Source organism: Ambystoma mexicanum, chromosome 6q, assembly GCF_040938575.1.
Source record: "Ambystoma mexicanum isolate Mex_15411 chromosome 6q, UKY_AmexF1_1, whole genome shotgun sequence".
In the NCBI taxonomy this organism is placed as follows: Eukaryota; Metazoa; Chordata; class Amphibia; order Caudata; family Ambystomatidae; genus Ambystoma; species Ambystoma mexicanum.
The window spans coordinates 97,987,056-98,013,085 of record NC_090937.1 but is presented as its reverse complement, the minus strand read 5'-3'; the positions used below and the strand labels follow the sequence as shown (position 1 = coordinate 98,013,085).

The 26,030-nt window shown below is 44.8% G+C and overlaps 1 protein-coding gene across 2 annotated transcripts in view; it reads left to right on the top strand.

Moving 5' to 3' along the window:
• Positions 1–26,030, top strand: part of RAP1GDS1 (Rap1 GTPase-GDP dissociation stimulator 1) — a 909,412-nt gene that overhangs the window by 261,748 nt on the left and 621,634 nt on the right. For both annotated transcript variants that reach the window (XM_069630545.1, XM_069630544.1), the window contains exon 2: positions 22,528–22,629. In XM_069630545.1, the coding sequence (XP_069486646.1) occupies positions 22,528–22,629 (102 nt within the window). The remainder of the gene's footprint in view (positions 1–22,527; positions 22,630–26,030) is intronic.

The window sequence follows — 26,030 nt, the reverse complement described above, 5'->3', positions numbered from 1 at the left end:
GTAGCACGTCCGGTTAAAATGAGCAACAAAAACCAATAGGTAAGCACAACAAACGGAAAGAAGAGAACGGACCTGATGCGACTGCATGCAGCAAAGACATAACATGCATCAGAGGCACAGGTGTTCTGAGAAGGCGCAGTGCGTTGATTGGTGTATTCTGTCGATGGAGATTGGTTGCTTCCTTCTCCGCTTGCGTCTCTTGCTGCTGCTAGAAGAAAAGACAGCAAGTTGTATGCATAATACACGGCTCCGGGGTTGAAATAACCCGCCTTGCCGGGATTGGAACCTGTGACCCACAGATCAAACACAAATCGCAGCAGCGAGCGCTCAACCCACTGAGCTATCTTACCTGCTTGGTAAGAGTAAGTTGTGCATGCATTACCTCCACGTCCACTCTTCCTCGTCCCAGTACTTACTTCATGAGGCCCCTGCCTCCGACACAGGACCCTCTTCTATTTCTTTAAATTCCTATAACTCCTCCCCCACATCCACGTCACTCAGTTTAATTTTTCCTGCCTCCAACAGGTTGGACTTTTTCTTCCCGGTGCGGGGCACTGGGGAGCACCGATTGCTGGCCCCCTGGTGGGGGGCTGTGTGGCAGGGCCCTCGGCTCCCTCAGGTGCGGCGCTGCTCCTGGGCCACCTGCGGGGCTTGGGGTCACAGTTGAGCGGGATTGCCTCGCTCGGTTCTTTGCTGGGCTTCATACCACAGCGTCAGCATTGTGTCCCGGGTCCTGCATGGCCCGGGGGAAGGTAAGGAGAGGGGAGGACTGGGCTTGATGTTTTTCCCCTCTCCTCCTGTTTTGGCCATCTTGATTCGACAGGCCTTTTCCTCATGCTCTGTGTACACATCTTTATTGGAAATGATGGCAAGCACTTGGCAGTATGGGCTAGTCTTCCCTTTTGTTGTGTGGCCTCTCTGCTTCTTGTCGTGGGGGGACAGTGGCAGAGAGTCTTTGAAAGTGCGGGGGCTCTGTTCTGTCGCAGGCATGTCACATACCACCCGCTCCTCAGACACACAAATCACAGGATGCACCGGATGTTAGCTGCATTCTCTGGGGGAAGGTAAGGAGAGGGGAGGACTGTGCTTGATATTTTTCCCCCTCTCCTGCTGGTATGGCCATCTTGACACCTTCAACATGCCGTTTCCTCGTGCTTTGTGTACACATCTTTGTTGGAAATGATGGCAAGCACTTGGCAGTATGGGCTAGCCTTCCCTTTTGTTGTGTGGCCTCTCTGCTTCTTGGCCTCTCTGCTTCTTGTCGTGGGGTGACAGTGGCAGAGAGTCTTTGAAAGTGCGGGGGCTCTGTTCTGTCGCAGGCATGTCACATACCACCCGCTCCTCAGACAAACGCAGCCCAGGATGCACCGGATGTTGGCTGCATTCTTTGCGTGCAGCCTGTGAAAACGGCGCAGATTTGGACGCGTCTGCAAGCGGCCTGAAGGGTACCGCCTGGCATAGTCTACACTTTGGGTTCGAGTTTCTGCGGTGCTGACTCGGCATTTCATCCTTCCTAGACCGACGCATTGGAACGATTTAGAGCTTGGGGCTACCGGCTACTGGATACAGGGCTCAAGCCACCTCTCAGTAATGTGGCGAGTTAGTGGTGTGTTTGCATCTGTGCTAGCTATGGACGCAGACTCCTTGTCCTGTCCTCTTCCTCTGAACTGCATGAGGGAAGGTCAAAGGAGATGATTTTCTTTTCCCTTGTCCGGCATGGAATTATAGAAAATGCATCATGGAAGTAATGGCCATTCAGAGGGTACCCAGTGTCTCTTCTTTTAGGGCCTAGGTCCTCAGGTGCTGACGTGTTGCTTTCACGCCTCCTCTCAGACTTGTGGGAAGTGATATGGCACATGGTGGCAGATGTCTGTGCTTAAAGGGGTTCTCAGAGCCCCTGGTGCCGGTGGAGGGGGATGTCACTTCAGTGGGTTTTTCCAGTGTAGGAATACCCCAGGTGGGGGGTTGCCTTTGATGTCTGCTATCCGGGATGGATTGCTTTGCCCTGCTTTGTGACAGTACTCTGCCCTTTTGACGCCAGCCTGGTGGCTCCTCTGTCGGCTGGGGGGGCCCTGGTCTGCTGGACTTCTGGGCTGTCCTGTATCTTCCTTTTGATAAGTCGGATCTTTTTGTGGGCTGACAAGCATGCTGTTATATTGTGGCGCAGGCATGCTTCAACGTCCTGTGATTTTCCTCTGGTGCAAGTGCAGTGACTGGCGGTTTTCCCTGGCTCCTCGTCTCTATCTTCTCTGAGGTGTATGGGACCGGTGGGGTTCGGCTTCCTGGGTAATGGGCTCCTTCCGGAGGGGGGTATCGGTTGCAGTTCCCGTCTCCTCCTGTCCAGGTTTGCATGGTTAAGACTTTGGTACCCAGCTCACGGTCCAAGTAGTTGGCCATGGGATCCGTTCTCTAGGAAGGATTGTTGTGGGTTACCGTCTTGCCCGTTCCTCTCCCTGTTCAGGGTCAAGTTTTCTACTTGCGGGTGTTCCTGGTCCCTATGCCTTCTAGGATGTGTCAACTGCTTATGGGTCTCAAGACCCTGCACTGCTTGTCCGGACGTCTGGAGAGAGTGTACTCTGGATGTTGTGCAGGGGGGGCGCTTGCTGGCTGGTCTGGGCTGGGTTTTCAGAAGGCAGTGTGTCTCGGCTCGCCTGTTGCTGAAGTTACGGGGCACGTGGCGTCTTGCGTTTTTTCGGTTCCTTGAGCCCGTCTTCGGTTATGTCCCCTGGTGTCTTATACTCTCTCCCACTGGTTTCCGACGTCTCGGCTTTCGTAGTTGTGTTTTCGGTGTCCCCAGCGCTGCGAGTGTCCCCGCTGTGGTGGCGGGGGGTTTCAGGTCTACAGGCTGAGGTGTGCATGATCCATCCTCCTGTGGCCTCTCTTACTACCGACGCCAGCAGAAAGGGTCTACATTGGGGGTCCTCTCAGCTCAAGGGTTGTGAGATCTGGGGAGAGCCGGCGATCATCCAATTGGCAAGAGTTGTGCCATTGTCGAAGCTCTGGTGTACTACAAGGAGTTGCTGGATGGTCGGTGGTTTTGATCCGATCGGACAATACGACGGCCTTGGCATATGTCAACTGCAAAAGGGGTTCCGGCTGTTCCTTGAATGCTCTGGCAGCGCTGATAGGCACCTGGGAGAAATCTCATCTGGTGTCTCTGGTGGCCTCACGTATCAGACGGGTGGACAATGTTCAAGCGGATCTTCTCAGATGCTGGTTTTCACTCCTCGGCGGAACTGGTCCTGTTGGCCCAGGTCTTTGCAGTGACCTGTGTCAGATTAGGGTCCCCGGTTCTAGACCTGTTTGCATCCCCGGCCTCAGCAGAAGTTCGCCTCTTCTGCTCTCGGTTTCAGGACGGGGGGATTGGGGAATGGACGCCCTCTCTGTACAGTGGCCTTGGGGTTTTCCTTTATGCCTTTCCGCCTATTCCCCTTCTGCCCCGGGTGGTTTGGCGCATCAGAGTGTCCAGGGTGACTGTGTTGTTGTTAGCTCAGTTCTGGTCTCGCCGGAGTTGGCTCCCCTCTCTGTTGGAGCTTCGGTCCTAGGAACCTTGGCTGATTCCGAGGTGGCCGTGTCCCCTTCAAGGGGATCCGCGGTTGGAATTCCACTGGATGCAATGGGCAGTGTGGCTATTGCTCAGTCTAGGTTGATATCTCAGGGGTTCTCAGATCCTGTAGTTGAGTACATAATGGATGCTCTTAGACCCTCCACTCTGAAGGTGTTCTGATAAAGGGCTTCCCCCTTGGGATCTCCCTCTTGTATTACGGTTCCTTCAAGGGCCTCCTTTTGAGCCCTTTTCCGAGATTGATATCAACCATCTTACACTGAAATCTGCTTTTCTTATTGCCTTCGCCTCTGCCCGTAGGATTGGGGAGATTGGGGCTCTTTTATGTCACCCTCCTTTCCTGAGGGTGCTGCCAGACTCGGTGCTGCTGAGGTGTGGTCCGAAGTTCCTCCCTTAAATTGTATCTCGGTTTTCATACCTCTCAGGATCTGGTTCTCCCTGACTTCTTTCATGATCCGAGAATGCATGAGGAGGTGGCTTGGCTTACCATTATGTCCAGCGGGACGTGTGGGAGTATTTGGCTAGGTTTGCTTTTTCCCACCAATCTGATAGTCTTCTGATTGCTTGTGGTCCGGCTGGGGCTGGGCAAAACGCATCTGTGGTTTCCATTTTCTGATGCTTCCGGGTTGTGATCCCAGTGCCTATATGGTTTTTGGCCTTCCTGTGCCTGCGCACGATCAGGGGCGGTCCGCCAGGGGTTTGGCGGCTTCCTGGGCCGATGCAAGGAGGGTTTTTCTCTGCAAGAGATTTGTATGGCTGCCGCCTTGGCTGGTCTAGGGATTTCCATCAACCGCTATGGGTTGAGTTTCTCCCACTCGGGGGGGGTTGGTTCCTTCGTGGTTGGAGTTTTATCTGTGAGGATGTGAATTAAGAGTTATTGTGGGTGTGTTTGCTGCACTGTTTTTAGCTCCGTTTCTCATTGGGACCTTTTCCCCGTTGCTGCTTTGGTATACCTCATGAAGTAAGTACTGGGACGAGGAAGAGTGGACGTGGAGGTAATGCTCTGATTACTTACCAGTAATCTTCATTACTCCTAGTCCTACTCTTCCTCGGCACAGCACTGACGACCCTCCTCACCCTCCCTGCGGGGAAGGTCCCATGCTCTGGCTTGGTAATATGAAACTGAGTGACGTGGATGTGGGGGAGGAGTTATAGGAATTTAAAGAAATAGAAGAAGGTCCTGTGTCGGAGGCAGGGGCCTCATGAAGTACTGTGACGAGGAAGAGTAGGCCTAGGAGTAATGAAGATTACCGTTAAGTAATCAGAGCATCATTAAACATTCTGGGGCTTTGCATCTTCAGGCAGCATAGAAGCAGCAGCTGTGAATCTCCGTTGAGACTAACAAGGCCTTTACAAAATGCACTTCATTTTTGTGAAGTTAAAGTTCCTCTTAAAGCCGTATTTCCGTGTCTGATGTTTTCAGGAACACGTATAGGCTGCTTGTACATTTCCTAGCCCCCACCTGCACAGCCACGCAATGCCTGTCAACGTTCTTGTTCAAACACAGAAAAATATATAATTCTAGTAATAGGATTATGTCTATTGTTCGTCTTTACCAAGCTGTAGGTGGTCTTTAATTTCGCCATATACAGGAAGCTGCTACATTCACTAGGATCCCATGCGTCTTTCAGCTCTATAGAATGTACGCTAAAGCTGTGACAGGTTGGTGATAAAAAAAAGGAACCGCTGTTGGAAGTATCAAGGGAACAAAACGAGGCTAGCAGGGGCTGAATGAAGCATGGCACCTTTGCTTTGAGTTGGCATGGAAACGGAAAAATCACGATTAGGTTCTGTACAGAGTATTCGTCCCATCAACTCCCAGTTCTAACAGCAGTGGTTAATCACTGGTTAATTTCTCTGCGAATAGGAATGTTTGAGCTTTCCTACCCCCAACATTGAGCAAAATAATGTTCATAATAAATTAAATACAAATTCTGGTCATAAAAATGATTTAAGAAAGTCTAGGAAATGAGCTATTTGGATGTTACTAGTTTCTCTCTGGCTGCATCCATGATTTTTCTGGCATCACAGGACACATTGCTTTGGTCTCTTGAACGGTCGTGGCAGTGGCAAGCTCTTGCGTTAGGAGAGTCTCCGTCTATGATTAAGTGACCCCAGAAACCGCTTTCTCAAAGAAACCAAGTTTATTATGTAATTTTACTAGGGCAAATACTCCATAGACAGCACATGTATATTTCATCTCCTCTCATATCCATTGCATTTTAGGATCCACTGACGACATAGCTAACTCCTGGCGTGATGTTGGAGAATGGTGAAGACAATCTAGTAGAACACCGTGAAATGGGGAATGAGGTGTAACCTGTAATGGGGAGGTGTGATGAGAGGACCCAAAACACTATCCTTTTGATGGGGAAAATGGAGAACAGTAAAAATCTTTTAACGTTTACAACTTACAGCTTGTGATTTGTCCCACGTAGACCCATTCAAGTTTAACAAAGTGTGGCAATACGCTGACGCGCTCAGAGGGCTGGAGAAGATTGGCATCTGTTCAAGACCGAAATTACAAAAACGACATTTGGCAACATCTTTCCAATACAGATTAATTTCACATTTCCCATTGGCTAGCCCCTATACAAAAGTGTAAACATCACCTATATTTTACTACCCCATTGGTCAATTAAATATCTGTGACGGTGTGGCATCGAAGAGAGCCAATCGTGAGCGAGTGTGAACAGTGAAGTGAACACCATGTGGCAATTAAGTGGACTTTCTCATGAAATCGGACAACTTTCCAACCCTAAACTGCTTCTTTGACCTTCCAACTGTACTCTTTGGCAACACCTCTTGCGACTCCTGTCTTGAAATATGCTTTTTAGCACGCATCGTTCCCGATCTCTCTTGGGAACCAGGTGGTGGTTAAAAAACATAGCCGAGACACTGCTCCTGGGGATTCATTTCTTGGATTTATTTGCTGTATTCAGTGTGTCTGCTGCAGTTCCAATGATGTTGCCTCTTTGCAATGGGGGCAGTATAACCCCAACCCATTTCTCTGCCTTGGCAATACCTGGACCGTAAGCTTTGGCTTCTATGTAAAAATATTACCTGAAATAATTACACAGCCGAAAAACTGCAGTTTAAAATGCACTTTTGAATGCATTTATATGTGGTGGGAGACCCCCCCCCCCCGAACCATGCACCCATGCTCCCCCTTAACACAAAGTATTACCCCAACCCACCCCCCACATATATATATGCGTTTAAAAGTGCATTTTAAATGGCGGCTTTTTAGGCTGCAGGATTATTGCAGCAAGTTTTTCCTGGATACAAAGCCTTGTTCTCAATAGGATTTGTCCTTCACAGCTGCTACACTAATCTAATCGTCAGAAACAATGTGACCTGATGCATCTGTTCACAGCTCCTGTGGACTGCTCTGCCTTGTACCATCAACTATCTACACGGCGCTTCCCCTCCCTCCATGGACCTTGCCTGGGGCTGGGTGAGCAAGAACAAACTTTAATTAAATGAACAAAACAGAAACTCCAAGATACAGCCTAATGTTCTAACTGTCAGAAGCTGAAGCCTTCAACAGGGCCTAATCCAAAATGGCAGAAATCTTGCTAACACAGCCAACCGCCCCAATGTTACTAGACATAAACATCTGTCCTGCTAAATGTTGCACTACGTGGCACCTCGGCCACCCTTTCACCAACCACCAAAGCAACATATATTCTCGGTTCTCCTGAATACGAAGAAAGAACAACTTAATTCACTTATTCCAGCCTTTAAAAAATGTTCTGGGCCTCTACTCTAAATAGAATGAGCAATGTTGTTTCTGATCCTCCTTTCACTGTGTGCTGCTCCCCAAAGTGTGTTAAAGCCAACTCCAAATAACACGTGTACAGAAGTGCTAAACCAAACGGCAAAAAATGCTGACACTAAATGACCCACTCTCTATGCTAACAGCATATGCCCAATCTAAACCGCTTTCCACGGTTGGGGTGTTGCACTTAACATCTCCACACCTTCTTCCTCCCCTTTGTCCACTCCTGCTATCCACAGGTGAGGTGTTCGGAAATGACATTTTGATGCCTCCAGGACCAACTTTATTTATTTTTGTAGAGCACTCTTATCTTTGCTTATGTCTCATTTGCACATCTCACCTTTTGTTGTAGGTGTTTGTGCAATGTTCATTTACCTTTGCTACTTGAGAACTTAATCGAACGATTGATTGCCCTTTAGCCAAATCCTCTAACGGGGTCATTATTGCACTTTCTCAATAACTGGTCCGTTATCAGCTCATCATGATCTCCTTTCATGAATCCACAAGTGGCAGCAAGACTGCATAGAGCTGTAATTAACTGTTCAATGGACCCTCCTCCTTTTTGCTGTAAGGGGTCTCTTGCCCCCCTCCCCCCCATTCCTGGGCAATGAAAGAGCAGGGCCCTTTTCCTTTCTGCACTGAAATAAGGGACACACATCACAAGCATATATTGGTAAAAGCCCTCCTTCGAATCTGAACAATTGACCAGAGGTTCTCCACGAGCAGCGAGGAAGGAGAAACCAGGTTTATTTTGTTCAGCCATTTTTATGTTACCTGCATTAGTGTACGTTTTATTTATTCTTATCAACTCTTTTTCCCAACATTCATTTGAGCGTGTTACTCCCATGTGGTGTCAATTGAAATTTGAGGGTGTAGTTCTCTGGAAGTCCACTAGAGGTTCTTTGCCTAATTTCTTGAATGCACGGATCAGCGTGATCAGACACAGATCCTCTGCAACATAAACCCTACGATGCAGGCTAATAGGAAGGGACACAAAGTTAAATCTTTCATCTGTGATGTGTGCAAGTAGAAGTCCTTCACTAAACTTGCAGCAAGCTTACAAGGGAAAAATCAATGCGTTGCTCATGGGGAAAGCGCTGGCTGCATAGGGATGCATGCTTTGTGCACATACTGCCCTCACAGGGCCAAGACGGTTATCATGCTTCACTACGATAACAAACTTCTGGTAATGTTATATTTTGATAATATCTGAACCGTCTGTAAGGTTATACACCCATGCAGTACTTGCTTGTGATGCGGCACATTACTTCAGTGCTCACCTGAAAGTTCATTTGAAGAGAATTGTCCATGTGGGCTTCTTGTCTGTTCTGCATGTACTGTCATTTTGCCCTTCTTGCCAGTCTTGCGTATGACTCTTTGATGAAGTGACCTCGGAGACTGCTTACTCAAAAAAAGCAAGGTTTATTAAGTAATTTAAGTAGGATAAGGACCCCACAGACAGAATACCTATAGTTCAACTTCTACTTTGGTCAGCCGGAAGGAGTCTAGAGACGCTCTCCCTAAATACTCTCCTTCTAGAGCCCCCCGCTCGTCCTCTTCCAACTCTGCAGGTGAGACTTTTTCCAAACAAAGATTTGGGGGTAGATCCTTATCCTCTGCAGGTACTTGCCTCTGGAACAACCTCCCTGCCTCCATCTTGAACTTGATCTCCTTGAGTCCCCGACACCCCTCAAGACCTTCCTCTTCTCTTCCTTTTTCTCTCTCCCTCGCTAACTGCCTCTCTATTCTCACCTAGTTCCCGCCTCCTTCTCTTTCCTAACTCTGCTCTGTTCTGCTGATTGGTCGCCTGGTGCACCTCCAGAGCCTCACAGGTCCCAGGCTCCCCGCCAGTCCTTGCACTTGCATCCGGGCCTCTGTACTCTGCTCACCACTACTGCACTTCTGGAATTCGTTCCATGATCAGGGTAACCTCTCTGCACTTAACACAGGGCCCTGTCGGATTGGGCGCACTTCTTCCCCTCCCCTCCCTTTCACTTTCTGTCTGCGCACTTACATTACCTCGAATGCACTAGGCATAGTTGCCAGGCCTAGCACATTAGTTTTTTATTTCTGTATGTTCTTCTCCTTCTACCCACCCACCCCCTTAGCACCTCACTCTGTCCTGCCCCAGCACTATCTGAAACGTCATTGGCCTAGAACGGTAGTTTATGGAATGTATGTTCTTCTCCCTTTCCTCCCCCCTTTCTCGTCTCCCTTCTTGTCATGCACTTGCACTAGTAGTAATGCCATCGGGCCTAGTATGCTAGTCACTTTTTGTTAGGTCCTTCGGAAACTTCAAGGCTTAAGAATTACTCTGCATTCCCTTGTTCCCTTCCCTCTTGGAAGCACTTCACTTGTGTATAAACGCTTTACAAATATGCAATTACAAGCTATACCATGTCTAATTGTGTTTATTTAATTATTAATAAAACGCCTATTTAGCCCTGCTGCAATGAGGGTAATTCCCTATCTAACAAACTAAAAATAATGCTGCTCGTCGAATGTCCCAAAAAAGAATAGGCGTTAGTCCAAAACGTACTTGCTATCTGGTCCTACCACTTAGAAATACTTAACAGAAATAGGCCAGATCAATGGATTTTATCCTTTGCTTTGCTTTACCCAATGGTTTGTCTCTCTCTCCAAAGAAGGTTTTGAAAGTTCATGAAGTTTGGGAACTCTCTTCAAAAATGTTTTTAACATTTTTCAATTCCTCACAGTATAGTACTAGGTGATTGTACTATTCCTCTTGTTTTGAAGAACTGGAACCCTTCACCTCCTCTTCATTTCCATATTTGCTCGCAAGGTTTTGTATTTCTAGGGCTTCCCAAAGTCCTTTTGCCCTTTAATAGATTTACTTTGGCGCCTGCCCACATGCAACATTCAGGTTTCTCAGTCTCATAACCTTGTCTCTTGCTTGGTCGGCTTACTTTAGCAGGGTCTCGGTAGTAGTGCTGGGTGAAAGACGTGTACTGGTTTCTGCTTCCGCGCATTCTGTGAACGCGCTATTACTGCTCCAACCACTGGAATTTCACATGGCAAGCATATTATTTTGCCCATCAAAGTTGTGGTTGGGTTCCTGTGAGTTTCGCGTGCCATTGCCCAAGTGCACCCCCGCAAACCTTTGCACCGGTACAAAAATATGTTTTGCGCGCCATTGACAGATTTCACCCACACAAACCATTCTCCGGGACCCCAAAACATTTCAGGGCATGACAAACTCTTTCGGTCTCGCAGTGCCGAAATGTGACGCTAAGCGCATGTGCAGGGTCCCAAAATGTGTGTTCTGCGTGGCCAAAACCGATATTAATATATGAAACATGCGAGGTACACAAAATTCAGAGTGTGCGCCGGCTTCGGTGTGGTTTCAGCAGTGGTTCGGCATGCGAGCATGAACATTTCAGATAAATCCACAGGTGGGGTGGAACAGGAACGATGGGCGAAGCGGATTGAAATCTGAGAGATTTTGTTTCCATGGCTGTTGAAGCGGAATCTAGCAATTTCATCCGGTGGGGCATCTGCATTCAGCATTCAGGTTTTATTGTCTCCCGTAAAACCTTGTGGATTTCCCAGCCTCTAGTATCAATGTAGTTTGATTTTGGCAGTCTCTTCAAAGCCCTTTGGCTTGGCAGTCTCTTCAAAGCCCTTTGGCCCTCGGTTAGGCTTGCTTTTAGCAAATCCTTGGTTGGGCATCTGCCTGTATCCAGCATTCAGGTTTTCTTGGCTCCTGTAACCCTTGTTGCTTCTTCAGCATTGTGTATAATGGTTTGCCCCTCTCAGCGGCGTTACCTCTTTGAGATCGGTTGCCTCCCTTACTCTGCCCGGCTCAGCAGTAGTTGCACTTCTCATGCAGGGATCGGCATCTGATCTCTCTGCTGCGGTCTGCCCCAGGCCCTGCATGTCTTCTGAGTGGTCACGCTGCCAGGCGTAATTAGCTCTTTACTGTCTCCATTTCTCTCGCTACTTGGGCTTTGTTGCCGCTCAGGGTGCCAGCTCCTAGCAATCGGCTCACTTGCCATGTTACTGCCTGCTCCACAGTCTAGCATGTCTCTGCACCTTTCAGGACGCCCTCCCATCAGAGGCTCCCCTCTGTATATAATTCTCTCCTCTCCATTCATAGTTCATAGTCTTTTTATGTATGTCATCACAAACAAAAGGGGTGTGTCATTCCTCTTTTACTGTGGAGTTCAGGCTTTACCTGAAGCCTACGAAAATTAAGAAATGTCATTATTTGGTGAATCCAAAATCGGGCTAAGTATCTCCGATTCCTATGTCGGCAGACAATGTATGGCAGTCCTTGTCACGAAGGGGAGTCACTCCCAGCGAGGTTCCACTTTCCCCGACCCCTAGGCAGGGTCTTTGCTGAGTGGGCTCACCTCCCTAGCCTCAAAGGGGGTGGCTCACCTATGGGGAGAAAGGAAGATTAGTCCCGATTTGTCACAATTCCCTTCCTGAATCCTGACGCATAGTTGACCCCTGACATCCCGATTTTGGAGTGTGGAGAAGATCGAACGTATAACTAAGGGGAATGAGGGGAAGCGGATGCGCTGGGAGATATGGTGAGAGCACCCAATGCATGACTTGCATCTTGGTTGGCTCTATGCGCAGCAGTTCTTCTACTGGATTGAGCCCTGAGGCTTCACATCATTTCTCCTTTGGTCAAAGAAGTTGGAAAGGTCTGGAGCCAAAGAATAGTCTGTTTTCCAAAGCCAGGTAGTCAACCTATTCTTTGGAATAAAACCACCGTGGTTGAGGGCACAGTTATTTCTCACACCAATTGCTACATATGATAGATACCTTCTATACATGAGCAGTTTTTTTATCATCCTCCACCTGCCATACTAATAGAAAGACGGCCAAGTGGAGAGTGTTGTACTGTTGGTCTTTTGATGTTCGTCTAACACAAATTCAGAGTGATTGCAACCTGACTTTGTGATAGTCCTTTTAAAATCACAGTGGATGGGGTGTGACAAACAATATTTGGGCAAATAAACTTGTATACAACCCAGTGGATGTATGTTCTCTTCATCACGTAAACACTGTTTTTAGATCGGGTACTTATCTCTTCCCATGCAAACACATAGGGGGAGAGAGTAGTTGACGGGCACATTGATGCAAGGCTGAATGGTGCATAACATCTAGAAGTAGTTAGTGTCTCTTCTTATCCTATCCCCTGTTTTTGTAGGCGGCCCAGCTGCGCTACACAGGGACAGAAGAGTCTACTAGGAAGGGACATTTAGAATTCAACTCTATCCTTCACTGTCTTCATACACAGCCTTGCCCCTGAGGGCGTTAAAACCCACAGTAGTTTCTTTCTCTGTGAGAAATAACTGTGCCCTCAACCATGGTGGTTTTATTCCAAAGAACAGGTTGACTACCTGGCTTTGGAAAACAGACTATTCTTTGGTTACTCTCACTTGAACTTGAATACAGTTGGCAATTGTCCAAACCTTCGTGTTACCCATCTGATCTAAGAAGGGCATTCCCTGTTAACTTAATTAATTGCCCCCTTATACTTTGAACGTCTGGAGCCATCTAAATAGCTCTGCCTGGGGTGGAAATTATGGTATTGCAAAATAGCTACTTTTGCTTGAGAGTTCGGGATGAGTTTGTTGGCCCACCGCATACTACAAATCAAGTATGGGTTGTAGGATATTCATATTAAAAATGTTTCATGAAAATGTTCTTATAATGCATGCCAACAACGGACATTACTTTCTTGTTAGTGATTCTGAAAACGCAGTTAGAATTTGGCATTTGGTGGTTTGACGAGCCCAGTAGTACTGGAACGGATACTTCATCTGGTGTGCCCATGTATTTTTGGCTAACGTTTATAATGGGATGTATCGTTAATAAGACATCCCTGCTGTTCTTTTGTCTGTGGCATTGGGAGCAAGGCTACATATTTCCAACAAGCTGTGCGGCTAAAGCTTTCTATTTCAGGCTACTGCGCCTGTGTGCAGTACCCTTCTAACTGCACTTACCGGCCAAAAAGCCCCTACCTTCCCAAGTGTGGATGCCACCGTGGCCCAAGTCATTTTTTTTTTTGCTTTCACTATATTTGAGGCATCAATGAATTCTGTACACTTTTTAAACATTAGTTTGAAACGTGAAAAATAAAGATATGTGGGGCATTAGAGTGATTTCTGACCGCACAGCCTAACTTTATTTGGCTAGTGGGGATAGCGATTTACATTCGTATTTGCATGTATTAAAGGCCTTCCCTATGCGGAATGTAGCGTATAATGGGCCCTGGCGTATAACCGATCAATCAGTAGCTAGATGGCCGCCCTAGCCTCTCAGATTCTCCTGAACGCGGCCTGTCTTTGCAGCTGCACGCCCGGGTCCAGAGCCCCTTGGGCTCCTCATCAGTCATTTACCTTGATGCAGCGAAGAGAGAAAATGAACCATTTTTAGATCACCTTTTTCTTTTTTTTTTTTTTAATAGAAGCGACTCCCAGAGCAAATCTCCTTACCAATTCAAAATGAAAAGCGGGAATCCGTCGGGATGCTTTGTTAGGGTCTAATAGCAACAATGGCTTGGATAGTGGGCTGTACTGGCACTTCAATTATAAATGGCCAGAACTTCACTGCGACTTTTGCCTCGTCTTTTGGGTTATTGCCAACCGGTACGGGCCACCTCCAACTCGTTATCCCCTAAGAATACATAATTTTTATATATTGCCTGCTACTGCTCTTAGGTATTTCAATACATTTATTAACATTATCCAACTCCAATTATCCATTATCCAACTTTTTCAGTGACTTAATACTCCATTAATGTACAAGCAAAGTTCGAAAGGCAGAGTTGTAGTTAGAGTTGGTAGCCCCAGGTTTCGAAACCAATTTCTGGTATTAGGTACGTTATAAATGAACAATTATAAAACAGATAGCGAAGAATTTACTCTCTGAGCTATCTGAGAGATATCATGTGATCTCGTGGTGATGCTTCCAAGTTTTAATTGGCTATTTATCTAGGCTATGGGTGTAGTGTTTGTAGCCAAGCTGATCTATTTTACAGAGTTTGATGTATTTCCAATGGGCACTTTTGGCTCCTGGACAACAGGCTCTGGTGACTAGCTTTAAAAGAAAGCTCATCTATTACCATAATTCATAACTGACCTCTATTTCTGAATTGGTCACAGGTAACACTGAAAACCCTATGAGCGATCCTACCACCAATGAACTATCTGTTCTCATACTCTCGGGGCACAAACTTGCACAGGCTGAAGAATCTTTACTTTCCAAGGGACTGACATTCTGTCCGTGCCAGGAACTAGTCAAAATTCAATTTTGTGGGGAAATCAGACTACATAAGGCGCTTGCATCTCAAGGAGTATTTCCATGGTGTGGCAAGCCAGGAGAACTCAGACCAGGGGATATCTTTTTATGGGGTTTTATTTATGCCTGTCTAGCCCTATTGCTAAAAGGGGAGTTCCCTTCCTAACAAACTGTACTAAGGGGCTCGTCAATAGTCAAAATTACAAAAATGTGGTCTGTCCAAACTAATCCTCTAAACTGGCTCTACCGCTTCGAAGAAATATTACGGAAAACGAGGCAGTGTCTCGTGCCTTCAGTTGTTCACCCAATCTCTCTCAAGACTTTCAGAAATCTCTCCTGGTTTTGGCTCCAATGCTTACCCATACAAAAAAATCTCTCTGGTTTCCCAGTTCTTGACCATCTGTCAAAGTTCCAAAAGTTTCTCAAGTTTACAAAATAGTCTCAAGTTCCTGAAATTATCAAATGCCCAAGTTGTCTTCGGTGGAAGAGTATCTCCCTAATTCCTCTTCACCACTTGGGTGGTTTTCTTCCCACTAAGTTTATGTCTTGGTTGTCTGTGTTCCCATTGAATTGGCTCTTCAGTCATCCTAATGGGCCCCTCTGCCTTTCTTTGGTTTCTCTGTCCCAATGTCTCACTTATCTCCCAGGAGTATTGTTAGCCCCTCTTTTCATATTCCTCTCTTGGTTCTAGTTAGTTTCTGTGAGCCGTTTGACTGATTACAATATTCGGGTTTCTTGGGCTCCCATAACCCTTATTGTTGCTTTAGTAAAGGTTACGGCTGGAAATCTTGCGCTGGTTCAACCAGTAAATAATAACGAAAGATAATAGCGTATTAGTCTCTAAGATTTAATATAAATAAGTGAATCAATCAGCCAACATGTCTTTCCACCCGCACAGGTCTTCCCCAAGGCAAAACGTTTTTTGGGTCCCAGTAAGTCTTGGTCTTTCACTCTGTCTGACTGATTGGATCTAAAATGTGAATCTGGTCCATAAAGAAGTGGCTGGTACAGTGGAGATACCGTAAATGGTATGCGGATAGACGCACTGGTTAGTGCTGGGTTGAAGGGATTCTTGAAAGGTTCTAGTTTCAGCTAGACAGCTGTGTTATTCCTATCAAGGTGTTTGTAAAAGGCCATGATGCTTAATACACTGTCAATGGCGTGTGGGAGTTCTAGAGCCTGTTATGGCTTCTATGGAAGTATCATTAAGAGTGGGAAGAATTAAAACCCGTCCTATTCCCGCCTTTCGGTCCGCTAAGAATTTCAAAAGCCTTTTTGCTCAGCACAGCGTCTTGTGCACACAACTTCAGGGGAATACCGCAGTTGTCCCGCTGAATCAAGACCTTGTCAAGGATTCTTTCAATGCAGCCCTAACTGGTGCTTCTATCCTCACACCATTTGCGGTATCACCACCGTATTGGCCACTTCTTTATAGACCAGATTCACACAGTGTGATTGACCCAGATTTACTGGGTTGAAAGAAACATTGTGCCATTAGGAAGACCCGTGAGGGTCTAAACACATGTTGGTTGATTCACTTACGAGTTACATTAAATCTTACAGTGACTGATAGGCCATTATCATTCTTGATTATTATTTGGTTGCACCAGCGTGAGATTTCCAGGTGTGACTTTTACTATTGTTTTGTATGAGGCATGGGCAATGCCTCCCCTTCCTTTGTTCTTGCTGCAGGTTCAACTTTTTCAGTGACTTTAAAAATAAATACACAAATTCTTATAGTTTTCAAAGTGCTGTGCAAGATTGATTCAGTTTCTAGTGCCTCCTCTTTCATGTCCTTATTGTTACTTGGTTCTTTCTCTCTCACTGGGCCTTCATGTGCCTGTTAAGTGGTTAGGGTAATCCTTTCTCCTTCCCCTTTCTGGTCTCTGCCTCCCTCCACCAGGAGCAACTAGTATCTATAACACAGGGTTTGCTCCAGTGAGGTGGCGTCTGCTTGGTATCTGTGTTCGCCACACATTTCTGGCGTTCTGTCTGGACACAAGTGAGTTTTGTGCTTGGATCGTCTCAGCGTTGCTCTGCTCTTTTGCTTTTGTGTTGGTAGCAGATTTGTTCCTCCCTTGCATTCTGGTTTTGTCGTTTCTCAGACACCAGGCCCAACATGTCCTCTGCATAGTCATGCCTCCAGGTAAGGCTGGCACTACAACAGGTTGGCTCTCTCTCTCTCTCCTTCTGCTCCTTTCTGTGCCACAGCCGGCTCTGTTGTGTAGCCCTGCCGCATGTCTCAGTGACGTGCTCACATCGGAAGCTTGCCTATTCGTGTTGCTTCTTCTCCATTCAAGGGTGAGCACTCCTTTATTCACACTCCATTACCGCTCCCTAAAGGGTTGAGAACGCTATGACCCTAAAGGGTCAAAGTAGTCAATGAATTGATTGTGGTTGAAGTGGCAATATATGAAGTGTCACAATGTGTAAAAAAACATTTAGGATAGGTTTCATATATGTGAATATGAGTGTGAATGTGGAAGGGGAAAATGTTTGAGCCTAGAAATTCTTTTTTGAATAATCAATTTGTGCTTAGAATTAATGTGTGTAAGAACAAATGTAGTGTATTTTAGTAATAAAATTTATTGTGTTTAAGAACAAATAAGAGAGTAAGGGAATTTCTCGTCAACCAAAATGTACTGGTTCATATTGTATCATATTTTCTGTACCTTTACCTGAAGCACCAGGGATTCTATTTTTTGAGTATGCACAAACGTCTCATGTTAGAACTCAAGGAGCGGTTTTTAGAACAATTCCAGAAGCCAATAACATTAATGCGCTACATCGATGACATTTTCTTGATTTGGAAAGAAGGTGAAGAGTTTCAAACAATTGTATGCATTCCAAAATCACTTCCTCCAAGTTCACCATGGAATACTCTAATGTGAGTGTAAACCTCCTGGACACCACCACTTCTGTTGGAAAGAGCTTCCACCTAGAAAAAGCTGCATACAGGAAACCAAAAGACAGGAGCAAAAACTCTCACAGGACAAGGTTCCAAAGCCACACAAAACGACCTACTATCTAAAGCCTAGCCATCCAACACCAACATATAGGCTCCAACAGGAAGACCAGGCAAAACCAATTTGTAACACTTTGTACGTTCTTCTTGCAAAAGGGACACTCAGCCAGACAGATTGTCAGGGAATTTGATCAGGCATTGAGAATACCCAGAAATGACCTGCTTCGATACCGAGATGGTTAAACCACGCAAAGAATACACTTGGTTATCACCTATCATCCAGCACTAACACACGTGTATAGAACTGTTGAAGACCTACAATCAATTGTTAACTGAGATGAGGAGTTCAAGGACATTTTTAAAGAAACTCCTTAATTGCATACAAACAACCCAGAAAATCTAGCGGAGTCCTTCACTAGAAGCAAAGTTCTAGTACATCAGGAACAAATAACAGCGAGCATCCCCATGAGTTGTTAGGAGATGCAAAAACCTTCAACACATCTGCACCGAAACAACTGTTGCAACTTGACAGGATCAAACATTACAGATACCAGGCACATACAATTGTAAATCGTCCTTTGTGGTATACCTCATCCAAGGCAAGAAATGTCCACAAAGAAAGTATGTTGGTGAGACTTGCAAGGAACTACACAAAAGAATGCACATGCATAGAGTCACCACCTTGAACTTCAAAACAGAACCACCAGTTGGTCAAAACCTCACAAAGGAAGGAGATACACCGCAGGACCTGTCAGTGATGGTACTGAAAGGTGGCCTTTCAAATACCACACAAACAGCAACATGGGTGTTTAAGTACGTGAAGATTCACAACACGAAAATGCTGGTTTGAATATAGGTACAGGATTGATGGCAGACTATAGCCTATTTTCTGCTTGGAACTTTCGAGGCAAACACAACATCAGTACTAGAAGAGAACGGGCCTTTACCACTAGGGGTGTCACGGTATTAGTTTTATGACTGTACAATAACCTTCTTGCCAAATGACGGTATATCATGGTTATCGCGGTATAGCAGTTGGAGTTAACTAATCTTAACAAATATTTTCTAAAAGGTCATAAATTGTCAGATTTATCATCACAAACAAAACCATGCACCCAGGGCCAGAATTGGGCTTTTCAACATACTTTCCACTGAAATGCCACCCCTTGCTTGCACCAAACACAAACGCACGTGTGGAGAGGAGGGGGAGGTGGGGCCCTGCTGCGACTGGCAAAGCAAACTGAATAGCTTTTCTTAAGTGGTCATTTAGGCTTTTAGCTCCCCCACTGGCTACTGGTGAAGATGAACATGTTGCCAAATTGATAATATGCATGCCACAGATCAATGGAGTCTGATGGTAGTATACGCTTGTGCACATATACACACACACACACACACTCTCTCTTTACGTTACAGCCTTTAGTTTACTTCTGGGCCAAAAGGTGTTCAGTAATCACGGACATGTTACCCTTTGGTATGGCAGCAGGGAATACCCACAGAGATGATTAAATTTCGCAGTGTGACTTATTATATGTAAATTCAATGATAGAACCAGGGAAATCCGCCATTGTCATATGTTTAGAAAACATTATCCATTATAAATATATAAACCCCAAAGCCTCCAACCCAAAGTCCCGGGAGGATAGCTCAGCGGCAACTTGCATGCCTTGGAAGCAAGACCACACGAAGCAACACAGGTTCGGTCCCTGGGTCCGCGCTTAGAAACCTCTGGGTGTTTAAGCATGTTATAAATACGCAACTAAGACAAAAACAATTAAGCAACAAAATAAACAAAACCAATTTTTTTAACAGCGCCTCGATGCCCTGGGGCTGTGTGAGCGCTTTAAAAAAAAATGTAAATAATAAAAAGTAAACCCCTTTCCTTCTTGGCACTGTATTTATTCTTCCTATTGCTAACATGTTGATTTTGTGTCAGGCACGTGTGGTTTATGGAATGGCATTAAAAACTGCTCAAACTGAAACTACTTGGCAGACGGCACATCCAACAGTGCAAGACCAAGACTGCGCAGAACTTGCTTACTGCAGCTTTTCCAAATCAGATTGAAAAGCACACTTAACGGTATGAACGGTATACCGGTATAAACAATGTGACGGTTATTATTGTTCAATTAAGTGGTTCACGGTATCTTTAACGGTATACCGTAATACCGTTACATCCCTATTTACCACCTCACATACGACTGTTGGACACAATGTTTCCGAGCACTGCGTGTGTAAGGACAAAAGGCATCATGTATGGCGATTTTGGATGTCTGAGCCCAATTGATTGGTTTCCATTTTTCAAACAAGAGGCATGGCCAGCCAACAGTGTAGATTTCACCATTCTAACAGTGGTAACGTATTTTTGTATTTGTCACTTTGATAGTGCCTAACTTACTCACATATAAACCTAAGCCACAACTAGGAAAAATGTGCACCTCGCACCTTGGGAGCTTAGGGAATATTTCTGTATTGGTTCCACCATAGGCATACACGTAGGCCTACATCACTCTGGCTGACCTACTCTGCAATCCTTGCACAACATGGATGCAGCAAAAACCAGCACTAACCTCTGAAAATGTTTTAGTCTCGACACATTGAGGAAGGGTGCTTTTTTCTCAGTCCGGTTGGGCTCAATCACTGCAAACAATTATTCTTATGTGTTTGTCAGGTAGATACTAATGGACATTGTAGGTGAAAAAACGTGAGGCCAGTGGAAACATGGGACATTTAAGACCACTGTACATGTGAAAAACCTTAGATTGTGTAGGGAAGGTGTGAACAAGCATAACCTTTCTTTCTCAAACTGTGTGTCTTTAAATTTGATATTTTGGATTGTGTCTACAATAGCATTACCGGCTTTTCATACTGTGTTGAACTTATTAGACATGTCATGCGCAAGTGTTTGGACACATCAGATGTTGCATGTAAAACATTAGGTGAACAAAGTGGCTGTGCTTCAAATGTGATTTCTGAGCAATGAGAACTGCTCCTCAGTGTTTTGAATATCTGTGTTTCCTTCTAATTCTATTACCCTTTAGATAGATGGGCCATGCAGGATTGAATGCCTTGCATACTTCTTCCTGCACCCAACAGAGTATAAAGTTGGAAAAATCGTGTGTCTTTGTTTTTCTTTGTACGTAACAGAAATGTCTAGTTCTGTGTGCTCATTTATCGTGTGACCACCATCTGATAGAGGTCTCTGGGACTTCAAATGCTATTGAAACTACCACCTCAGCATAATTATTTCAGGTGGCCCAATAAAAGCTATCAAAAATCAGATTTTGTTTGATTTTTAATAATTCTAAGTAATGTTGCACTTTCAGGATAATTTGCTTTCAGCCCACTATTTTCAAATGAATAAGAGTCTGAAGTAGTGCCTTCTTTGTAAGAATGACACTTCCTCCTCTGCAGCCGAAGCCATCCCTTCATGACTCGGTTTAGGGTAGCTTCTTTGTCTTATTTTTCTTTTGTGTTCCACCTGTATGCTTTCCACATACATTCCCCAACTCTTGGCTCTGACATTTCTGTCTGTGGGCGTTACCATCAGATGCTAGAACTCTTCTCAGGAGGGAGTTATAACATTGGCTGATTTAATACCCTCCATAGCTCATCGGAACTTCTGAGCTCATCACAAGCCCATAGTGCATCTGTAACCTTTCAAAAACTAGAGAATCTCTATTATACAATATAGAAAAAAGAAAACCATCACTAATCTATGGTTCTGAATACAGCACACCAAGTGCTCAGATCAAAAAGAGCATCCTCAAAAATTGCCACATCTTTTTCAATTAATTCTAGACCCAAAACACACTCTAGGAGATGAAACAAGTGGGTGATAATATCACACAATGCTAAGTTACAGAATACACATTTGTGTTTTGTATTATTGTTTGTCATGATCGCACGGATGGACATGAATCTGACATTCTGTTTCTGCCACTGAAGTAACTTATGTTGAATGAGCTCATATAATAAAGAATGGTCTACACAACCTAGAGGAATGTTCGTGTAACTTACTGTAACATTTGTTCATAAGTGTTTTCAATTGAAGTGGCATTTACTATCCAGTGGAACCAACATTGGTGGAATGTTTCCCCCCATTCTTTACGTATAAGTATCTTTCCTAGACAGTACAATCCATGTTTTTGGTGACCACTATATACAAATATTACTATTCAAGAATACTAATTTACGTGGGTCTAATTCAAAGTGGTACCTGCTTTCATCCATCACAATTGGTTTACTCACAGACAAGGTCTCGTCACATTAAAACAACTCGTGCAGTATAAAAGGAAAATAATATAGAAAACATTTAATCGGTTTCAGCCATCATAAATCAAGATGATAGAGTTGAATGGTATATCTGGCCACCCCCTGATCTTGGGCCCAGCCCCCTCCCCGTCAGTAGCACACCTGCACTGCCTTCCTGGCAACCCCTGCACTTAGGGACTGTTTCTGTATCCATACAGTTCCACCACCAACACTTGACACCTGATATCTGCACTTCCTTGCACTTGCCACCAGCTGGCCGTACGTTACTTACTGTTTATTATTCTTATCCAATGAACTGCACTTTCCCCCTCCCCGATGCACTTGCACAATCTGAATGATACCTGGCCTAGTAGGATCGTTGTCTATTTTCCCTCTGTTCCTCCTCCCTTGCCGCGTCGCACCTTGAAACACCTGTGCATAGGTGCGTTATAAATGCCACATCATATATCCTATGTATGAAGAACATGTCACTAAAAGGTGCACACCGGCACAGAACATTATTTCCAGTGTATGTAAGCAGAAGATTATTTGATTTATTTAGCCTTCCTTAAAAGTGTTTCTTTGATGTAGATATAAACGCTTAATGTGGGGTGAAATAATTATTTTGAATTTGGTTCTTGTTATCCTCTGACATTTGTTTCCTCTTTCATACTCGCCATTCAGATAATCTGAGCGACACCTTGAAGAAGCTGAAGCTTGCAGAGAACACAGTGGATAGTGTGGAGGGATGTCTGGACTGCCTGCTTCAAGCTCTAGCTCAAAATAGTAAGTTCTAAGAAATTCACATCCCTCAAAGTATTGAAGCAATTTTTCCACAGTTTGCATCCTTGGTCATCACCTGGCCAAACAATTGTTTGCTGTCATTATTTGAGGAAAGCCCCTAAACATTTAGCACACTTAATGCGCTTTCATGTTTATGTATTGTCCCAGCTCTTCAGCCGGGATGGTAAACCTGTTTGTTAGGGAAGTGCAAGGTAACATAATCAAACCTATAGTGTGTCAATGGCCATGACACAGCCACTGAGGGAAATGTGCTACTTTTGTTAGGTTCAAAAGGTGTGCAATATGTTGTTAAAGCAATATGGTCTTTTTCTGCCACTGGCAGGCTGTTTCATATTTTAGGACCCTCTGTTGAAAAGGCTTTCTTCAACTACAGCACTTGCATAATGCGGGACCTTGGGCTTTGGTTTGCATATCTGGCATAGCCCCATAATGCCTTACACTTAAGTGGCATCTGTGTTAGAATAAATGTGCCCTACAGTATTCGCAGCATTGTGGAGAGTGGTGTTGGCTATCTGGCACACATTCAACCGACGCTAGTACCGAATTGGTTTGCTACTAACACTACATTTTTTGGAGCTTTCTGTATACATCAGGTTTCAGTAATTTAGTCCCAACCCTGATATTGCCCCTTTGAATAATTGCCAATGCCTCCATTTCAGAAAATATTGGCACTTCAATTGCATTGTTGTATAATAATTGTGCAGACTATCAAAGGCGTCAGCATGATTTTGCAGGGATGATCCAATGTGAACAGTAAAGTCTTAACCTGTATGTTAATGGGTGTGTTTCTTTGATGTATGTATACTTGGAATATAAATGACGTGTTCACTGGGCCCCATGGTAACATTAACCCCTTTTAGTTTAGGCTAGAAGGTGGTGCTTGAACGCCACCAATAAGCTTAACCTATTGCACTAGAGTACAGCTAGGAGGGAGATGACATGTGAGGAGAGACATGTACCTTGGTGGTGCTGTTTGGTTATTTAGCCACTTATAATGCCCATGTCCATGCTAATTCCTATGGCTAGTCTTACCCACTACCTGTACCTCCCTGCCCAAAATGCATTCTCCTGGGATCTCTTTGAGCTCAGTATATCCAGCAATAACATCAAACATTGGCTAGCAGTGTCATTTCTACCCATGATTTCATGAGTTCATTGATTAATTTAAGTTTTAAATTCGCTACTCGTGTAATAAAAATCTGTTAACCAAATGTGCCTTCAGCCAATTGATTTATATCTGTTCCTTGTACTGAAGTCCTGTTAAAAAAAGGATTTACAAAGTGAACAGGTTTGGCTTGTGTATAGGCGTTAGTTAAACATTACTATTGTTTGCCCAGGTAATCTCATAATTTTTTATCTTTTGAGGTCTTCTATGTTACGTTCTTGTGATTTATACCGTTCTCCACTGCCATTGTCATAGTCTCTAGGAGCTCTGGTGGATCTGAAAAGGAAGACGGGCTTACTTAGTGCGATGGAGAGGGAAGACAGCCTTAGTTAGTGGGATGGAGAGGGAAGACGGTCTTAGTTAGTGGGATGGAGAGGGAAAGCGCTAGAGAGCTTTGATGTGCTCTTGGTAGCTTCAGTTCGGAAAAAACCGTCAATGTGTGCAAAGTTTGTTTTATTTGTTAAGGGTTAGGTGGTGTTTGTCGTGTGTGTGTGTGGGAGGATTTGTGTTATTGGTCTAGTTTTCTGTAGTGTGTTGTGTTTAGTTGGGTGTTGCGGAGTGTGTGCATTTTCTAGTGGTTGTAGGTTTCTGGTGCGATAGAGGTATGTGTGTGGTTTGTTTGGTATTTGAGGAGTAGTATGCAGGATATCGGAAAGTTTATCGGGTTAGTTAGTGCTATTGGTAATCTGTGCCCCTGTATGCAATGGTTATGTTGGTCTGGCAGGGTTCATATTCTTCGGTGTGGAGGTGGTTTGTGTTGTAGCCAGGTAGTACTATTATGGCAGTGCATGGCAATTGCCTTTCCCATGCCTACCTAAAAGTCAAAACTGTTTTCTTTACCAGTGCTCGCACTCCATTAAGCACCTGCTTTTCTCATACATCATTTCTTTCGAAGCGATGCACTTACAGCAAGTCAGTTGTCTGCCAGATTGCCTTTGTCATGAATGTACAACAACCGGGCACTGGAAATATGACTTACTCAATGACTTCTCCTCTGAAGAACATGCAGAGGGTTAACTTGGAAATTAAAGAATTGAGGCTACAATAAGAAATGAATTGGTTGTTCCTTGCGGGACGTCAGAGCTTAGATTTTATTGGAGTTGTTGAAAAACATAGTTACATACCTGGTATTCAGGGCAGGTGATGCAGGTGCACACTGTGGCATTGGAGTTTCTTTTAAACCTGCTATACTTTTATGCCAGCTAAAACCATATCGAAAGCCACGTAGAGGCCAGGTTTCACCCAGCGGTGCTCCATGCCTATTGCCGGTCTGGTAGCTGGTCTTTTATTTCACATAGCAGAGTTTGTCCATCCTCCTGGACATACCCTATGCTATAATTCCGCAAAAACAGGAGTATCTTCTAGATATTTGCCGATTATCAGCAGGCCTTTGTCCAAAGTCTGACGCAAAAAGTAGATCTTGATTATGGCGTTCGCAGTCTGCAGAGCGCGTACCCGGATGATAGTTACAAAAGGTTGTGAACAAAAGTGCGCCGTGCTGTGTGCCCTGGGCTTCTGGGTACGTGCTTTGCAGAGTGCAGAAGGAATCCGGCAAGCAGAGTGCTGGAGGCCGCAGCCCTCAGCAGGTAAGTAGGGAAGAGAGCGGGCTGAGGGGTGCAGATGATCTTGCGTAGCAGCCAGTGATTCGGAGGCAGACCCCCGACAAGGGAGGTGAGAGCGACGTGCACAAATGGTTGCACCCCCAGGATTGCAACCTTTTGTGCTGAAATTCACGGTGCGACCTCTTGTGCATGGCCTTCAGACATAGAGCCGATTATGGGATGTAGTTACACAGTTCACAGGATCCAATTGGTGTTTTTAATTGGTAGGTTATTAATGATTGCTTAAGACATCCCAGTTCCGTTCTCTACTCAATTTTGAATCATTTGAACTAAATTGTTGTACATCGTAATACAATAATATTGTTGTATAGGTGTACCTTTAATTATTCTTTCCATATTGCTTAGATTTAGAATCCATTGAATACTGTTACTTGGGTAGAAAGTGTACTCTCCTGAACTGAGATCAAATCATTTTAACATGCATTTTATCCTATGGGGACAGTGCTTTCCGCCACAAGTTCTCCCCCCGCGCCACCCCAAAGACGGTTTGTTATTAATAAATTGCTGGTGCATTTTCTCACAATTGCTTACTTTCTTTTGATTTAGTGGATGCGGTGCACAGTTTTAAGTTCTTGTAGCCAAGGTTCTTATTGTAC